The 19295-nt window shown below is 45.0% G+C and overlaps 1 protein-coding gene across 1 annotated transcript in view; it reads left to right on the top strand.

Annotated features, from left to right (window-relative positions):
• Positions 1–1476: 1476 nt before the first annotated feature.
• XKR4 (XK related 4) overlaps positions 1477–19295 on the top strand; it is a gene marked incomplete at both ends in the record, with an annotated part of 230850 nt that continues 213031 nt past the window's right edge. Inside the window, one exon of the mRNA XM_082315728.1 lies at positions 1477–2324. Coding sequence (XP_082171854.1) covers positions 1477–2324 — 848 coding nt within the window. The remainder of the gene's footprint in view (positions 2325–19295) is intronic.

Here is a 19295-nt window from a genome sequence, read left to right as displayed (position 1 = left end):
CCCCGCCGGGCTCCGAGGGCGGCGGCTCCTGGCCGGGGCTCCTCGCCGGGGAGCGGCCGCCGGCTCCGCCCGGGAGGGCTCCCCCCGGCCTCGGCCGCTCGCCGCCGGGGTGGACACCCGCAGGCGGGGCCACCTCTGCCACCGAAATACCCGGGTGGGCTTGGAGGAGCGGCCGCGCTCCGGGGGCAGCCGGAGCCGCGGGGAAAGGGGCGGTGAGAGGCATCGTGAGTTCGCCCCGTGAATTTTATGCATAAAATGCGATTTCTCCGGGTGGCGGAGTAAAACGGTGTCTCCTCGCCTTCCCCCAGACGCCTCTAACAGCGCGTGAGTCACGGCGCAATTCGAGCACGGCACCTCTCAGCCGCCTGTCACAAAGTTTGGGGAACTACGGGCAGGGTTCCGGGCGGGACGGCCGGGGCGGTGTCCGCCCGCCCCGAGGGGGCCGGGCCGGGCCGGAGGGTTCAGCGCAGCTACGGGGGTGCCGGCCCGGCGGCTCCTACCCTGCATCCTACCGGCATCACCACCGGTCCCGGCCCCCCCTCACCGCGCTGGGGCGGCGGCGGCTCCCTCCGGCCCGAGGATCCCCGCTCGCAGCGAGAAGCCCGTCCGCACCCGCCCGCGTCCCGCCGCTCCACGCCCCCGCCGGCGGGGCAGGCTCACCCCCAGCGGCGCCGAGGACACCGGGGCGGGGGGCGGCAGCGGAGCCGGCGGCAGCGCCGCGCCCCTCCCGCTCCCTTAGCCCCGGCCCCGGGGGGCGCCGGCCGCACCCCGCCTCTCCCCGCCGCCCCGCTCCCTCGCCCCGCGGAGCGGCCGCCGCCTCCCCGCCGCCGCCGCGCCCACCCCCCCAGCCCGGGCAGCCGAGCCACCGCCTCCCCCCGCCGCCGCAGGGCCGCGCTCCCGCACCCCCGGGGCCGCGCCGGGCCCTTCCCTCCCGGCGGCCGAGCGCCCCCTTCCCCGCCCCTGCGCCAGTGCCGGTGCCGGTGCCGGGCGGGGGGCGGCGGCAGCGAGGGAAGAGGGATGAGGTCATCCTCTTTCCCGGCGTCAGTCAGCTGGGTGGTGGCGGCGGCGGGTGCGGGCGGAGGCGGGCGGGGAGGCGGGGGCGGGATGCGCTGCTCCGGGCAGCGCTGCCCTGCCTGCTCCCGGCTCGGGCAGAGAGCGGCGGCGGCGGCCCCGGCACCGCCGGCCCCCGCGGAGGCGGCGGAGGCGGCGGCGGCGGCGGGGCGGGCGGGCTGAGCGCGGCTCCCCGCAGGCAGGCGGCGCTGCGGGCGCGGCCGCCGCGGAGGAGCCGCCCGCGGGCGCGCAGCCCGGCGCGGAGCGGGGAGAGGGGACGAGGGGAGCGGCGGGTCCGCGGCGGCTGCGGCGGCGGAGGGCGGGAGGCAGGAGGCAGGAGGCGGAGGAGGAGGAGCAGGGGGAGGCGCGGGATAAAGGAGCGCTCGCTGCTCCCGCTTGCTCTCCGGCGGGGCTGAGGGAGGCATCATGGCCGCGAAGTCGGACGGGCGGCGGAAGATGAAGAAGGGCGGCGAGGTGGCTTTCACGCCGCTGCAGAACTCCGAGCACTCGGGCTCCGTGCAGGCGCTGGCCCCGGGGCTGCCCGCCGGCGCCGGGCCGGGCGGCGGCAGCGACGACGACGAGGCGCCCGGGGGCGGGTGCTGCAGCGGCGGCGGGGACGGCTCGGGCGGCGGCTCCCGCTGCTGCTGCTGCTGCTGCTGCGGCGGCGGCAGAGGAGGAGACGGCGGCGGGGGCGGCGGCGGGGGCTCCCGGGGCTCGGGCGGGGGCTCGTCCTCCTTGTGCCTGCGGCTGGGCAGGGAGCAGCGGCGCTACTCGCTGTGGGACTGCCTCTGGATCCTGGCCGCCCTGGCCGTGTACTTCGCGGACGTGGGCACCGACATCTGGCTGGCGGTCGACTACTACCTGCGGGGCCAGCGCTGGTGGTTCGGGCTCACCCTCTTCTTCGTCCTGCTGGGCTCCCTCTCCGTGCAGGTCTTCAGCTTCCGCTGGTTCGCGCACGACTTCAGCACCGAGGACGGCGCCGCCGCCGCCGCCGCCGCCGGGCACTGCCCCGCCGCCGAGAGCAAGCTGCTGGTGAGCAGCGGCTCGGCGGCCGCGGACATCGACGCCGCTCGCCCCTGCACTCCGCAGCGGCAGGCGTCCACCGCCAGCAAGAGCAACGCCACCAACAGCAGCAGCAACAGCAGCAGCAACGCCGCCGGCAGCGGCGGCCCCGCCGGTCCCCGCGCCGGGGGCGGCAGGTCGGCGTCCTGCGCCTTCTGCATCTGGCTCCTGCAGTCGCTCGTCCACATCCTGCAGCTCGGGCAGGTCTGGAGGTGAGGAGCCGGGTGGGGGCGGCGCGGGGGACGGGGAGGGCTCCCCTCGCCGCGGGGGAGGGAGCCCGGCCGCCGGCGGGACGGCGAGCGGCCGCCCGTCCCCCTCGGGGTCCCGCCTCGGGACAGCGCGCCCCGGCCCGCCGGGCCGTGAGGGGGCTCGGGGGCGGCCGGGGCCCCGCGGGGCCGGGGGTGGCCGCGGGCGCGGGGTGTCCCGCCCCGTCGAGGGGAGCCCCGCCGGGTCCCGGAGCGCCCGGTGCCGCTCGGGCGGCCGCCGCCCCGGGAGGCGCCCGGCTGGCGGCAGGTGCCCGAAGCGCCCTGGGAAACCCGCGCCGGGGGCTAAGCAGAAAAAGGGAACAGGCGGGGGAAACGGGGAATATCCCGGTAATGTGGTGCGTCTCCCGCTCTCCGCACATGTGGCCGGGACAGCGTTGCCGCCAGCAGGGAACTTCGCAGGCGGCGAAGAGTTTCTTTCCAGAAACGGTTCATGCGCACCCCGTTGCTCTGTTTTGATATTTATACGTAAATATGCCGCGTGCAGTCCGCTGGTGCTATGCTGTGCGTTTTCCATACGCGTGCTTAGTAAAGGAATGTCTTTTCTAAATCAAACTTTGAGTAGCTGCTCTCAGAAACACTCGCAAGCGACGTAATGTGCATTACGGAAAGGGTGTGCTGAAGTAGGTTGTGGAAGGCACTCACTGCAAAGGCAGATGACATCATAGTTTGCAAAAGTAATGTTTTCCTTTATTTTAAGCACATTTCCAGGAAAGATTTATACGGAGGCCAAATGCCCTGCAAATACATTTAGTGCTGCCTGAAAAGTGCAGAGTTCTGAATACATAGTGTATAAGGAGTTAAAGTTTCCACATAAAATCGTGGCAGATGGGTGCTGTGTTGAAGAAGATCATCCAGTGGGGCAGTGCACTAAAGCAACAGCTGAAAATACTTTGAGGGTTTCTTGTCTGATGGGTGGAAAGGACTTCTCTCATGTTTCTGTTCTGGAAACACTAGTTTTTCACAATTATTTCATTAGAGAGTTTAATTTGTTGCTACTCTAAACTCCCAACTCTGGTGTTTTTAATCTCTGTCCCACCCTTTTGGGCAGGGACTGTCTTTTGCTCTGTAGTAGTGCAGTATCCAGTACAGCTCAGTTCTGCTCGTGGCCTTTAAGCATCAAGGAATCCAAGTGCTGCCAGATAATAGACCGAAGATCTTGGGATGCCATAACTAAGTGTCTTTCACTTTCCAGATTCTTTGGTTTATTATAACAAATGCAATTTTTTAAACTTGTGAAACTTAATTCCAAGTTACAGGTGTGCTCGATATTAACTATGACACAACTTCAGAGGGAAGCAGCATTTTGAACAAAAAGCGATGCTTTGTTCTGGATCTTGTATGTTTGTATGTTCCTCTATGCTCTACCTCCATGACTGAACCCAAGTTAAATCTGGGATTTTCTGAATGAGATGGTTTTATGTAATATTTAGAGACAGAAGCGTAGGTACAGTGGCTCTATTGTACATAGAAATTCACGTTGATACTCATCCATATAGAAGATAAGCAGTGTGCATTGTGCTGAGAGACAGAGAAGAGAGTTTTACAAAGTCTGGTGTCGTGGCTCTGTATTGGAAAACACAAAGAGCAGGGCTTTGGGTGGAGCAGGGTGCGATCCGATATGGTACAGCGCTTCTGTCAGCTGAGGTGGCTGGGATTTAGAGCTCTCCAGCAGCTCGCTTTTTGATGAAGCACAATCTCTTTTAACATAAGATTTGCTCCTTGCAAGAGCACCTAGTCCTCTATATTTAAAGCTGGCTCAGCCTCTTTTGATCATATGTAGCTTTTCTTCATGTTTTATGAGCAGTAGCGTAAGACTACTAGAAAATTAAATTGATGAGGAGTGTTAGGACATTATTTATATTTTAGCCTGTTACACTTTTTTTTTCCCAGTGAAACAGAGCCATAGAATTGTTTGTCTGTGAGTAACTTAGTAGTATTTATTTGCAGTTTTCCGCAACTGTACAAATGATATGGTCAGTTGTATGCAGTCTTGCGTATCAACACTTCATAATTGATTGAAGTGACTTCATTTTAATTCCTTAGGTATATTCCTCATAAGGGAGAGCCTTTGGAGTCATCTAAAACTAAAAATCGGCAGCAAACAATATCCCATCAACCCCTGGAGTCAGAACTAACACTTTCTGTGGAAAATAATTGTGATTTTCTGGAAAATGGAGCACTTGCAATTCGTAGTCCAAGACTTCTGCTCCGCAGTGTGACATCTGCATTGGCCTGAGCAAACAGCTCCTGAGCATTTAGGCTGAAGGATGATCTAAAGTGTTTTCCAGTTGCACGTGTTGGGAGACTAACTCCTTCTTTGACACAGCTAAAGAGACCGTGCCAGCTGTGTTACCACCACAAGTGCACCGTCCCCACAGCTGACAAAACCCGTGTTACCCTTTATTTTGTGCCACTATCCCTGTGTTTTCTCTCCCCTTTCAGTTTTTCCTTCTCTTTTTCTTTTGGCCCTGGTTAAAGCTCTCCTATGCCTATATTTATGTTTTCTGTTACTTATTGTATTGAATCCTGCACAAACAAAAGGTATAGTAATATTTCTGCCATTTCTCTGTCAACAAGGAGCCCTAGGTATGAGAACGGAGGTTTTGGTGTTTGGTAGTTTTGCATATGGGCAAGGCTACCAAGGTACGAGAAGAGAGGTTTGCTTGCGCCTTGTTCTCAATATACTGAGACTGGTGCTTATTCTGCTTTCATTTGGCATTTGCTGTCCTCTGTCTCCTCTTAAAGTGTTGAACTGGTTCTTGAGGTCTTTCGTTTCCCTTTATTTGTCACATTGCCAAAGGTTTTGGGGGAATTGTGTCAATGGCTTATTTAAGGAAGCCATCCTGAGGAACTGGGGGTATAACTGGCAATCCCAGTATTCCTGGATTAAAAAAAAAAAAAAAAAAAAGAGTTTAAAAATGTGGTCTTAGTGATTAGTTCTGTCAGGATGATTTTTAACAATTCCAAAGCTTTTCCTTGTCTTACATTTGAGATTAATTTTTGTTTACAAATATATTGAAAGCCAGATCATTGAAAATGATTATGTGTTAATTTTAACTAAAATGTGCTAATGGGAAATGAATGAGGTCTTTAATGTGGCATGGAACAATGCTGCAAATAGGCAATCTAAAATTACGAAAACGATTTTTTCCTAGAGTGTGAAGAAGAGGAGCTGCAGGAGCAGCTAAGCTGCCAATCAGCTCTGAATAAAAATGTATCTTTTTTTTTTCTTTTGAAATGGGTATAACTTTTTTTCTCCACAAATTTTAGAAGACCGAATTCTTCCATTTTGAAGAATAAGCATATAAATATTTTTTTTCAGGGGGTTGGATGTTCACAGACTGCCTGATAATGCTCTTCCTCAGTTGAAATACCAGTGAAGTCTCTGAGGAGTTGCTTGCCACAGCTGAGTGCGGATACTAGGCCTTTGTTGGCAGCTAATTTCATATTAAAATATGATCACTGATGGGATTCTACCTTCAGAGAGAGATACAGATACGTTTCCTTATCCATACTTCCAGCGTGTTCTGCTTTTTACCAATATATGGGCATGGAAGCCACACTATGGAGCCCTGTTCTCCCATGTAGGTGCTGTGAGAGACACGGCTTTTTATTAGCAGACGCTGGGGAGTACAAGGGGGATGTAATGCACGGGGTCTTTGTATTCCATTGAAAGGAAAAAAAGGCAAATGGATGCTTTAATTTATAGTCTGTAAGGACTATGTACAGGTATATGGGCCAGCAGGATTCAGATAAACTATTGCCCTTTGAGCCTGGCATAAAAGTATGTAACCACTGCCCTCGAGCAGCCCTTTGATTCACTACGCTTCCCAGGCTTAGCCCTGGCTTTCAGATTTCGCAGTGGATAGCAGGACTTGGTGACTGGATGTAAGAGATAATAGGGCTCACTTGGTATCTGTGGAGCTCGTTCATTTCCTTCAAAACTTTTTCTCTGGACGAGATTCCTTTGGGCTGACAGGACAGGAGAGCCATGCTCCTGAAGCTGGGTAAAGGGGTCCTGAGAGCCAGCCTTGGGGGGAGCATGGGCTGTGGGAAGGTGGGTGAGCAAGAGGAGGAGACTGGAGGACTTGACAGCCCCCATTTTGTGGTGTCTGGAAAGCAAGAAGTAACTCCCCAGGACAACTGTTGTGCCTTGCAGGGGAATGGTGTGAGCAGGCTGCCTTGGTGCTCGGAGTGCTTGGAGGTTCCCATGGTGGCTGTCATTTTGTCTGAAAGGCTGCAGTCAAAGTGCCTGAAAGGGAACTGTCAAGTTTCCGTAGCCAACAAGGCCAGAGGAAGGGTGAATCATTGGAAAGCAGAGGACTGGAATTACCCTTTAAAATTATTTCTGGGTAGCTGAGATGATAGTGAGATGATTAAGTGTATCCCTCTCAACAGAGTGAGGGGTTTTGTCTGAGATTTGCTAGCTGTGTGGGAACCCTCCTACAGGAGGAGGAGGAGATGCCAGGTTAATCGCTGGCCCTTCCAGGTGGCACTTGTCTGGGGCAGGTATCTGTTTCCAGGTATCTGGTATCCTGAGATATCTGGAACCAGGTATCTGGTTCCCTGAGAAGTGATGCTATGATTTAGCTATATCTGTTTATGTGTAATACTAAGAAATCATTATCTTCCTTCTCCTCCCTGGTTCTTATTTGGAAAAAAAGAAGTTGGAGGAGGGTTGTAGAGGTGATGCTGGATTCTGGAAGCAGTGCGAGTTGCAGTCTCTATGGTGCCCTGTGGAAGCATTTTTCACAGGACTGGATCATCCACCAAAGAAATTTCATTGCCTGCGTTCATAGCTTCACCTCTGCAATCAGTTGATGCTCTTGCAATTTCAAAAAAAAAGAAAAAAAAAGGGAAATGGCACCTGCACTGTGTATGGGAAGTCCTTACAACTTCCTAGGGTGCTCACTATTAAGCATGACTGGGGCCCTAAGCTGGGACTGTTAGCAAGGTAGTTGAAATTAAAAGCATCACCAGTCTTTAAATCAGCTCAACTCCATCCTTAAATAGGTTCATTTGCTTTCACACTTTTGCGCTGCATAGTAGTTTTGACACTTTTGTTCAGTAGTAGTGTAGGAGTTCAGTGTAGTTAGGTGGTCAATAATTCCAGCTGCCATTGGACTTCACACTGAGATGTGATAATATCTCAATCTGACACCAGTTTTTCTCACTGTTTTGAAATCTGTCAGATAATTTGTCATATTGAGTCCAAATTTATGAGTCATAGCTGTTTCCTAGACAAGATTATTGCATATCCTCCCCATCTGTCTTTTAGTGTAGCGAAATGTTACTACTCAGCAATACCATATTTCTTTTATTGAGTTACTGCAGTGCTTGAGCTAAAGTCCTACTGGCTAACTGTTTTGCTTGCTGTGTCTTTAGGACTCAGGAAAGGTGACAGATTGTCAGAAATAGGAATTAAAGTTTTCATTTTTTTCCCCTCAGAAAGCAGGATTGGAAGGGGCAGCCCATCCTGTAGGTGGCTTAACTACATTTAAACTTTTGCAAATACACTCAGAAGAATAAATATTCAATTTTTTTTCTTCTTTTTTTCTGCAGACAGTGATATGCAGATGAAGGCTGTGCCTTTCATAATTTTTTTTGAAACACAAAAGTGAATCTTTACTATGTTCTTAAAAATCTCTTACAAGTCTGCATACAAATCAGATTTGGTATTCAGTTTATTCTAATAACCCAAGCTACATGTAAAAGATGCTGATGTACTTTAGAAGAAAGATACTGTACTTTAATAATTAACAAGGGTTCTCTCTATAGAGAATATTTATCAGTTACGTAAGTGTTCAGATTTTCAAAGTACTGCTTAACACTAACATTTCTGATTGCTCAATTGGCTTAGTAGGAGAGCTAATATTTTATACACAGAATGCTTTCTAGAAACTGATATATGGGAAGAATTTATATTTGCCTTTTTCCAAAACAGTGGACAATCTATAAGAGTTTAAAGGTTTGTGTTTCAGAGGATTTCGCATCCCCCATGTATAGCTATTATGCCAGAGTTTTCTGATGCCATGCTGCAATGACTATACGTACATACCATGAATTCAAAAAAATGTTTCACGTTATATTATTTGTTTCTAGATGTTGTCATCTTGCAGAAGGTGCTTGCAACCAGATGAGTTTTTCTGGCTAAAATTTCCGTGTTACTTACTTCAGGGAAAGTATTTAGTGCTGAAAGGTCAGTTTGCATGTCCAAATCTCCTGCGGGAAAGCAAGAAAGTGTAACATCACAGCATGATCTATAGCTTCAGTTATCCTGCTCCATATCTTCAGGTTATTTACATCAGAGTTTACCTTATCCGGAGGAGTACGCTCTCTGTCAGCTGGCTTAGTCCTTAATATTTGTCCATAAGGACTGGCTGGGCTACAAAGATAAAAAAGTTTTAGTAAAATTAAAATGAAATCAATTCCTATGTCACTTATAACAGTATTAGCTCGTTCTGCCATCTCTCTGTTCCAATTAAATAGCTTTTAATACACAGCAGATTAATCACAATAGTGACCTACGGTTTCAGTAAACAGGTTGTTTGGGAGGAATTTATCAGGCACAGACAAAATCAATAGCTCTTTTGCTTGCATTTCAAGGTACAGTAGAAATTTGTGGTTGCTAAAGTATGTTTACAAAGTGGTGCCACTTTTGTCCCTTTTAGCACAGCTGTCAGTTGTGTACACCGTGTCAAGTAGACATATAGGAGTGGAAGTGGCAAACAGGCTATAAAAAGAACTGTTTTGATTTGTTTGATTTTTAAAATGAAAGGAGGCTGATACAAAAGAGAACATGAGGGAGAATTGAGGGAACGTATAGAAGGAAGCAGGTTATGAAAAGGCGCAGGAATACCAGTTAATCCTTGTACGCGGTGTGTGTAAAACTCCAGTTTATTTCCCTTCAGCCACTGATCAAAGAGAGATTATTTGAATAATTTTCTAAGTGACTGCTTGAGAGACTGGAGAAGGAGGCAGGAAAAAAGGAGAGTTGTATGTCTGGGCAAACTCACAGCGAAAATGTTAGATACACAGAGAAAATGTTAGATAAACTCTGCAGTGAGTAGTCATCTGAACGACGATAAATACAAATGTGTGGTATCAGTTTGACATCGGTTTATAGGGGAGGGAGCACTCTTAAGTATGTTTTCATAAATTTTAGAATTAAAAAATAACAGGTCTTGGATATATATTTTTCCAAGAGATTTTACTTGAATTTCCTGACAACCATAACCTGAATTATCATCTCCTTGTGGTCTCTGATTGCTGAAGTGGTTTCTTATCACTGTCGCTGTCATTCTGTTTCCCTCCCCGAACGACTGAAATGGGCAATAATGTATTTTTTCCCCCAAGATAAAATAATTGCTGTACTATGTTATTATTTCCATTACTTTTTCTTTGACAACATGCTTGTGCTGTTCAGTATGTTCATGGTATAAGATTTGTATGGCGAGCCGTATAAATCTTTTTGATTGGCAGGGATAATCAGTGGGGGTGGTTAAGGCTATCAGTTACAAATGATTTGATACCATGAGTTGGAGCAAATGGAGCGAGACTGTTTTGTGGGCTGTTTTCAAAGGAAGTTTGGCAGCCATTGATGTGACAACAAAAGTAACTTCTTGTTCTTCTAAAATTGGAAGGTGTGACTTAGGCAAGACTAATGTACCAAGGACCAGTACCAGCTGCTTCAGAGGAAGATGCAGATGTTGTAGTATGAATAAAAAGTGAATTAACCTACAGATGGAAGAACAGTTTTCCTTATCTCTATCAGCTGCTATAAATCAGATTGATTTCTGCCCTTAGGAATGAAGGTTAGTGGTGCCACAGTTTTCGACATCACTCACTTTAATGGGATGTTTTCATGTAAACATCTGATCTATTCTAGAATCCTGCCACCTTCTTTGAGTGGTGTTTTTCCATGTGTGGTGCATAGGATCAGTAGATCAGTTCCAGCAGGTCCAAGGAAAGTACCTTGCAATATCAAGCCCTAGACTGCGGTTCTCTATAGAGGGATCTATACATGCGGAGAAAACAACAAAAAGCCACCGTGCTGATACTTTCATGGTTTAATAGTGGCTAGTGTGGAACGATAAGCTTTGTCATTATCAATGTGTAGTCTTTTTTATCTTAAAGAGGGGTGTGGGTGGAGTTGTGTCTCTTCTTATTTTTCTTCAACCCTAATCTTTATATGCTCACTTTATATGGAAATTTTTCTGTGAGCCAGATCTAAAATAGGACTTAGCTCCACAAAGCAGAATTTAGATGTTCTTCAGGCATATAGACCTGAAAATATGATCTAGAAAATTGACTCAACAGCCTTGTTAGGAAGTTTCTTGAGGAACTTAAACATAACAGACCATAATGTTCAACTTGAAAGTGTCCTAGAGGCTTGTATTTCTGTGTTTTGGCTGTGTCCAGAACCTCCCCAGCACACACAGCCTGAGTTCCTGTTTCTCATTTAAGCCCATTGCAAACCAGAAGCTAGGCTGGAGCAGCACCAAAATCCCACAGTGGATCTAGTTGGCCAGCATTGTTTAAACCTGCTTTATGAGCTATGATGAGCTTAGATCCCCGACAAGTATTACTGAATCTGCTTTGTTTTTACAGTACTGGAGAAATGTCCCTTGTGATTATTTGCTTAGGTTTTAGGAGATCCAAGTCCACTGCCCTTTCCAGCTGTGAGGGCTCAGATCCTGTGTCCCAGAGTCCTTTCTGCACTGAGGCTGAGGTGAGACTGGATGGGGACATTTACTGTCCTTCCTGCTGGAGCTATGTCATCATGCTGACAGAAATGTTATGTTCATGAGGCCAGAGAGGAAGACCTAATACTTAGGGCCCTCAAATGGGACCAAATACAGATTTCCATGTCTTTCTTTATTACTGTTTAATTAGATTTTGTTGCCCACCTTTTAACCTTCTCTCTCTCTTATTCTAAAAGTACACCATCAGTATTTCTATTTACAAACATTCATCCTTCATGTATAGTATAACCACAAAGAGGACCAAATCTACATGGAAATGCCTGCTTAGCTTATGGGAGTGGCTCTAGGATTGGTTTATTCATTTTTTAATCAACATTTCTCTGTCATATGTAGTCAACCTTAGGAAAAAAGAAAGAGGAAAGGCATTTTTGATGTGTCACTCAGTAGCTGTTTCACCTTTTCCCTCTGCTGTCTTGTGCAAAAGTAAATTAGATGATAGAAATTTAAAAAACACTTGAGTTCCCGGTTCTTGCTCTGAGTTGATTTCCTGATAACATTTTTGTAGTTGATGTTTATCAATGTAAGTGGCACAGTTTTGTGGCTGAAATAAAACCCCAGGAAATCTTTATCTTCATGTCCCAACTTCTTGTCTCCCTAATCACCACAAGGTCCACAGCAAGTGGAGCCCAAGTTCTCAGTATGCATTATTTTGGTTGCCTTTTTTTATCTGTCTGAGTTTCAGAAATGAAGAACTACATCTGCCTTTTACTGTCAGTGGAGTGGGGCTTATTACCATTTTAATTTTTTTCTTAAAAGGGGAAGGAGATTTAAAATGGCTCAACGTGGACAGTCAAAAGCGGTGCATACTTGTGAAAATGTTATCCTTTAGTTATTTAGTACGTATGTGCAGTTTAGCTGTTATATGGATATTATGAAGCTTAATTTTTGCAAAATATTTTAAGATACTCAGATGGATAAGATACTCAGATGGAAAATGATCTAGGTGGAAACAATTAAAAGCAAATGATCATTTCAATGTGCCTGTCAAAACATGTTTTAAGTTAAACACGTTGAAAACATTAACATCTCTCCATAATGGACATCACTGGGACGTTAAAGCAAAATTTTAATATTTTAAGGTTTTCTTTCCTCAAGAGTTTATGTTTACTATGCCCATAATATGCCGCACAGCTTAAAAAGTTCTGTCCTTCACCTTGTTTCGTTCATCTACTCTGTTTTGCTGCTTTAAGCTAGCTCTTCACCTCCTCTCTTGTGCTGTTTTCCTTATCTGTTAGTTTGCTTTGTAAACTGGATCCAACACGCTATGAAAAAAAATGTCCTGGATAACAAGGGTTAGAAATTTTTTAAAATGTAGTGGAGGTGCTAGAATCAACCTCAGCCCGAAGCTTCCAAGCACTGGACGTTTCAGCTTCAAAAGCAGTGACATGTATGGCTGAGAGCAGACAAATGAACTGAGTGTAGAACATTTCCAGTAGTAATGGTGGAACCTACATTCGACACAGAATTATTGGAAAAAGCACAAGTGTAAACAGAGTTCATAGTATATTAAACAAAGATGTTCTGTAAGTAAAGACTGGGCAATTAAAGAAGATTTGCCCAAGTGAAGCCAAATACAGTGTAGAGGATAATTAATGTGGCTGAGACAACTCAATAATAACGGCTTTGAACTTTTACAATAGTGCATTAATGCATGTGTCAGAAGGAGGCATTGCATTTACAGTCAACAACCATTTGCTAGGAATTTTTACCACACAGGTTAATTAAGAACTCATGATAACAGAGTCTGAAAATTACCTTACTGAGCTAAGAGCTGTGTTTGGTACTTAAGTATGCCATTCATTATTTTTCCTGTACCTAAAAAATAAAATTTTGGAGATGTATGTTTTTCTATAACCTGTCTTCATTCTGTTAGTGTCACTTCTGTGGCAGAGCTAATCCATTAATGATCCAATTGACTTGAATTAATTAATTAATGGGTGTGTTGCCTGCATGGCTGGATTAAATCAAGAGGGCTGCTGAGAAAACTAGCAAAGGGTTCAAAACAAGCCACCCCACCATCAGTCCCTAAGTTTGTCTCTGAAGAGGCTGGCTCAGCCCTTTGTAGAGCCTACTGGTGGTTTTGGATAAGCAGAGCATAAAAGGCCAGGAGCTGAGAAGGCTTTAGTTGAAATGGACCTGTTCCCTTGCCAGGTAGGACCTGTTACTCAGATGCTGCTAGATGGACTGAGAGCTTGAGAATTTGGGCTTGTTTTGTGAGTTTGTGGGGGTTTTATACTTATCAGTGCAAAATTATAGCCCTTCTAGAGCGAAAATACTGTCTCATGACCATCCTGTGTTTTGGGCCATGGGAGGTTCTTCGTGTGGGACTTACCTCAGATAGCCCACAGCAGATTTTTAATCTTTGTGTCTCCTTTCCTCTTCCAGTGAAATGTATTAACGGTTTTCAGCCTCACCTATGATGGTAAGGTGGTAAGCTGTTTAGGAGAAGGGTTTCTTTCCATTACTTTAAAAACTTTCTAGCACAACAGGAGGTAGATATTATGTGGAGGTTTTGGGATACGTCTGTAGTACAAGTAATGAGGAGTTGCTGCTACTTGTGGTTTAAGAGCGTGTTCAAAACGGAGTGGTGTTTTTGAGCAGGTGCCTTTCCTAACTCATCTCAAAGTCAGTTCCAGAGCTGGGCTCAGTCCTACACTGCCCATCTCTTTATTACACAGTATGTGGATTCTCACAAGGGAGTCAACCCCTTCTGTGGTAAGAGCCAAAGCTTTTTTACAGGGCTAACGCCTTTTAATAGGACAGGTACCAGATTTGTGATATATTCCGCTGCTGCAGAATTCATATTAATAAATTGTTCAATGTGATTTGCGATGTTTTTCAAATGAGAGATTTCTATAACAAAAAATGAAATTATGCATCCATACCTTTCTATTTGTTAAATATCAGGTACTCTGATTGACTTTCTTTATGTGCCTCAAGTATTGGATGGGAAGAACATTTTGAAAAATGTTGACTGTTGGCTGAATTAAGTATATTTCAGTAATGACATAAAAATGTTGCTAATGGATACTCTAAGTAAGAAACAGAAGTGTATTACAAGAAAAAGTATAATATTTCATTTTTTAATATAATGCTATGTCTTAAAGAATTTTAGATTTCCATAAAATGATTCATTGGGCTTTGAAACAATTGGGGTTTAAATTATCAACTTGTATTAACACAGGATGTTCTCAATACCTCAGCAAAACCTATATCCCTAATTTTTAATTTTATACCAGCACCTAAGGAGGAAAGATGGCCAGTAGCTTTATTTGACAGCTAGCATTAATATAGGAGTCCAACTTAAAAGGACACTGTTCATAACCATCATCATAAAAACCTTACAAGTATTCTTTTGAAGTTCACTTATGAATTCAGTTTGACTGTGTTAATGACTGGTACTGATTTTTTGAGCTTGAGCTTTATTAGTGCAAATACTTATGGAAGGTGTATTTTAAGCCTGAGTGCCAGAATATTAATCAAAACCTTAATTACATATTCAGTAGAAATATTCACAATTCATATGGGTCTTACTTAATTTCATTACTCATCCAATCAAGGATCAGAAGCAATGACATATGATTTAAATAGCAAATTGTTTTGGATATTTCTAATTAGCAGACACAAAGGATTGGTTATTAAAGAAATTAACTTCGGCACCTTGAAAACTGAAGAATAACCTTGAAATAAGAATAAACTCAACATTCAAATCTGTTCACAGAAAACTTACAGAAAGATTTGATCCATGTCTAGTGTATATAAACTATTTGCAAATAAATAAACAATAGAAATATGATAGATATATGTCTTCTAATGGCATGCCATAAATCATTCTTTGGAGAATTCTTCATGAATAGCAACCTTAATAGTTGTGGGGAAGGAGAAAGGAAGGCACAAGGATTATTTACGTTCACTCAAGTAATTGTTTTGGGTTCAAATATTGCAGCTGTCACTCAAGAGTGCACTTTATTACGAGAATACCTCTTTGACCAAATAAACTCTAATTTGGTCATAATGCAGAATGTGTCACACTGGATTTATCTTATTATGTGGGAGTCGGCTGCTGCTTCATCTGTATTTTCACTTCCCGATACTCAAAAACCTGTGAAGATTCTTGTTGAGGGGGCAAGGGTTTGAAAAATGTCTGAGAACTTGAAGGACCAGTGGGAGAACTGGGTCCTTCTCCCCATTCCTACTGTCACTCCATGCTCAGTTAAGTGTCTTTCATCTCCACTACAACCCAAATCTCTTTGATTCTGTTATGTACCACCCTTGATGCCAGACGAAGGCTACTCTGCAGCTCCCTTGAAACTGCATTTCTATGAGCAGTATTGGATTCTAGAGGCAAGGAAGCACAAAGCCATGGGAATAGTCTAGGACTCCTATTGATTGCCATCGCTGAATGTGCATGTAGCTGTGATTTGTTGCAAGCAATTTCCTGACACAGGCTGTCCCACATCTTATTATTTTTTAGGTGAACATCATTTTAGCATATAGACTTCACAAAGAGAAGAAATGCATGAAGGAGTCAGGTAAAATCTGGGAGCCGTCAGTCATGGAAGTATCTTTTTTAATTTCCTTTTTCTCTTGGCAACTATTTTTATCATATTCAAGCATTAGCTCTGAGAGAGAAATAATGTTCACTTCAAAAGCCACTTCCTCCTCAATAAATAATTCAGAGCCATAGATTGTTCATGAGGAAATATCAACACACTAGTAGTAATTTAATATACCGAGCAATCGCACTCACTTTAGCCTACATATGATTTAAATAGAATATGACAGTTTAGGGTCTTCATTTGCCCCATGGCATGTTGGGATCAAACTTGGCAAGTGATTGCAGTGTTCTTGTGTCTTCTGAAGAAGTGAATGAAAGTTGCATAATTCAGAGAGGATTTCTTAATTACATGCTAAATCAGAGTTTGCCTGCTTGTGTTCTGAATCCAAATTGTTGCCCAGGACCAGCTTTAGAGCATGTCAATATTTTCTGTCCTTTGTTAACTAGCATCTCACAATTGTGTCTCTTCTCTCAACCTGTCGAACTATTATGTTGAAGCACAGTTTCAGTATATTAGTTACCTTTGCTTTATCCTGTGGGTGTACTTTATCCTGTGCCTACCCTTCCTGAGCTGTCTGACCCATGGGATCCATATGCTGAGGGCAACCTGCTTTCTGGAAATTTCACCTTCTTTACTTTTTGAAACAGCCTCTCTCTCTATTGTGCCCCCCCCCCCCCCCATTAGGCCAACCCTCTATACCACAGAGTGTTAGCTACTGGTTGTGCTGGGAAGGTTTGTGTTTCTTTCTGTCTTAAATAGTTATGGTTAAAAACAGACAAATTCCTTCTCACTCTAATGCTCTTGCCCTAGCGGTAGGAAAATGCAGAGCTGCAAATACATCTATGGCATAGGTATTGTGTGCTACTAGAACAAGGCTACAGATCTGTCATACATGAACTCAGGTTAGGACTTCTCTTCCACTACATCACTTTTTGTGGGGTGGCTCAGCTGTATTTGGGCTGGTCTGTGCTTGGTGCATCACAAATATGGCATAAACTTTCTTCTGTTTTGGCTCTACACAAACAAAATTAGTTTAAACACTGAATAAGAATAAGCACTCCCATGAAGGATTATGGCTATCATCAATTAAACCATAGCAACTTATCTCTGGTTTGCATCCATGGAAGTGGGTTTGCATTGAAAATAAGGGATGCCTACAATCAAGAGATGTTAAGTGCAATGCAAAACTTTATGCATTTGTCCTTTGCATCCTCTAGGGTCTGTATCTTCTAGCAAGCCTATGGTTAGGAAGCCTTCCAACCATAACAGTGTTTATACCAAAGATATATAATGAAATCATACATAGGGACATGTAATTGCCTTGGTCATAAGATGCAGCCCAGGGAAAAGGAGCAGATTGAGATTGAGGAGATTTTCTCCATGAAAAGAGCAGACTGAGATTGAGGAGTAACATGTTTTTCTGTGTTCTTGGGAAGGAAATAATTGCCCTCCCTACCTCTATAGCATTCTCCAATTCATCTGGCTGATAAGGGGAAAAGACAGCCAGGGCTTGTCTCATGATCTGTTTGGCTACAGAGAAGGCTGTAGCTGAGTAACTTTTTCTCCAAAGTTCCAGTATAATCTGAATAGACCTAGGAAGGGTTTAAGGGGAGCCATCCCTTCTTCATATAAAGCCATGCTTACCTGAGGAACCATAATGCCACAAGATTTGGCTCATTACTGTGAATGTAATGCTGGCCTTGTTACTTAACTTCCTGGTTAACCTGATATTTCAGCAGGACTACGCCAGAGATTTTCAGTTTGGAAACAGTCTGCTGATCATATGGCATGCATGTAGAAGCAAGGTACATTAGGTCAGCGGCAGATGTGTTTCTGATTTGATTTAAAATGTCTTGGATGTTTGGAAATTTCCTTTATGTTCCAGTGGGATAAAAGAGTGGATGCATGATGGAGCAATGGTGATCAGCACATAACTCATAATGCTACAAGGGATGTGTCTGGAAGCACCAGGCATTATTGTGCAGCTGGATGAAAGAGATCATAGAGTCATAGAATGTCCTGAGTTGAAAGGGACCCATAAGGATCATCGAGTCCAACTCCTGTCCCTGCATAGGACAACCCCCAAATTCATACCATGTATCTGAGGACATTGTCCAAATGCTTCTTAAATGTTGTCAGGCTTGGTGCTGTGACTACCTCCCAGGGGAGCCTGTTCCAGTGCTCCACCACCTTCTGGGTGAAGAACCTTTTCCTAATATCCAACCTAAACCTCCTGTGGCGTATCTTCCTGCTGTTCCCTGGGGTTTTATCATTGGTCGTCAGGGAGAAGAGATCAGCGCCTGTCCCTCCTCTTCCTCTTGTGAGGAAGCTGTAGACCGGTATGAGGTCTCTCCTCAGTTTCCTCTTCTCCAGGATGAACAGACCAAGTAATTTTAGCTGCTCCTCATATGGCTTCCCCTCTAAACCCTTTACCCTCTTTGTGACTCTCCTCTGGGCACTTTTAAAAAAAAAAAAAAAAAAAAAATTTTTTTTCTAAAGGTCTGTAAAGGTGGTTTCCCTGGGCTAGCACTGGGCTTCTGTAATGGATTTCTGGAGTCCTGTTGTGAGAAGAGAAGTGTAGACATTCCAGAAATCTGTGGAAATGTTATCATCGTGGGGGATTTTAACTACTTAAATGGATATTGCAGAACACGGCCTATTAGTAATCATCGTAGATGTTTTCATGTGGTAGCTGACAGTCTTCATCAAGTAGCTAATGTATCAATAAGATGTTAGTGTTCTGTTTTTTATGGGGATGTTTTGGAATTTTTAGAATTTCTTAGTAAGCAATGAGGACACTATGGAAGGCTGATAACACCAAATAACCTTCAACAGAGTGATCACATATCTTCCTTTTATGCTTCTTGAGGAAATAAAAAAGTTCCTAAGTGTTTTTTTGTTGTTATTGTTTTGTTTTTTTTTCCCCAAAAGAGCAAAATTTCATAACTGAGGGAAATGGCTAGTAGGAGAAACTTGCAGATATCAATATATAAAGAAATTCTGAGTTTCTTTAACATTAATGATGCCAGCACCACCAGGAATCTGAACATCATAAAACAGAAAAAACTGTAGGGTGTGGCTCTAAAATAAAGTGTATATATGCAACACCATTAGGAATATGCGAGAGACACCTTCCCCTCTTGCAACCTTTCCTTCCCAGTTGTCTGATCAGCACTAAGTTTCAGAGGTCAAGAGGTTTGGAGATAAAGTAAGAATTTCCAAAGCCAAGCTGAGCTGGGCTTTACAGAAGAAATAACAAATAGCAAAACACTCTTCAGCTACATAATAGAGACAGAAAAAAGAAGAAAGAGAGCTGCTATCTTGTGAGGGTGGATATTAAAGATAATCTAGATATGGCTTGGTGCTTTCCCTCATTTTTCAGTAAAGATGATTATGTTAGCATGGTGGCAAAGGGAAGACAGATAATGTACATGATGGTATTAAAATAGAAATAACCACAGCTGCAGTGAAAGCAACAGTAAATGAGTTTATAGTTGTAAAATCAAAGGGAATTAATAATTTCCATTCCAGAATACTGAAAGAACTGGTGAATTACATCTACACTTTGAATCTGTTAAGATAGAGATGGTACC

This window comes from Platalea leucorodia (genome assembly GCF_965183815.1).
Source record: "Platalea leucorodia genome assembly, chromosome: 1".
NCBI lineage: Eukaryota > Metazoa > Chordata > Aves > Pelecaniformes > Threskiornithidae > Platalea > Platalea leucorodia.
This window is presented reverse-complemented; position numbering and strand designations above follow the sequence as displayed.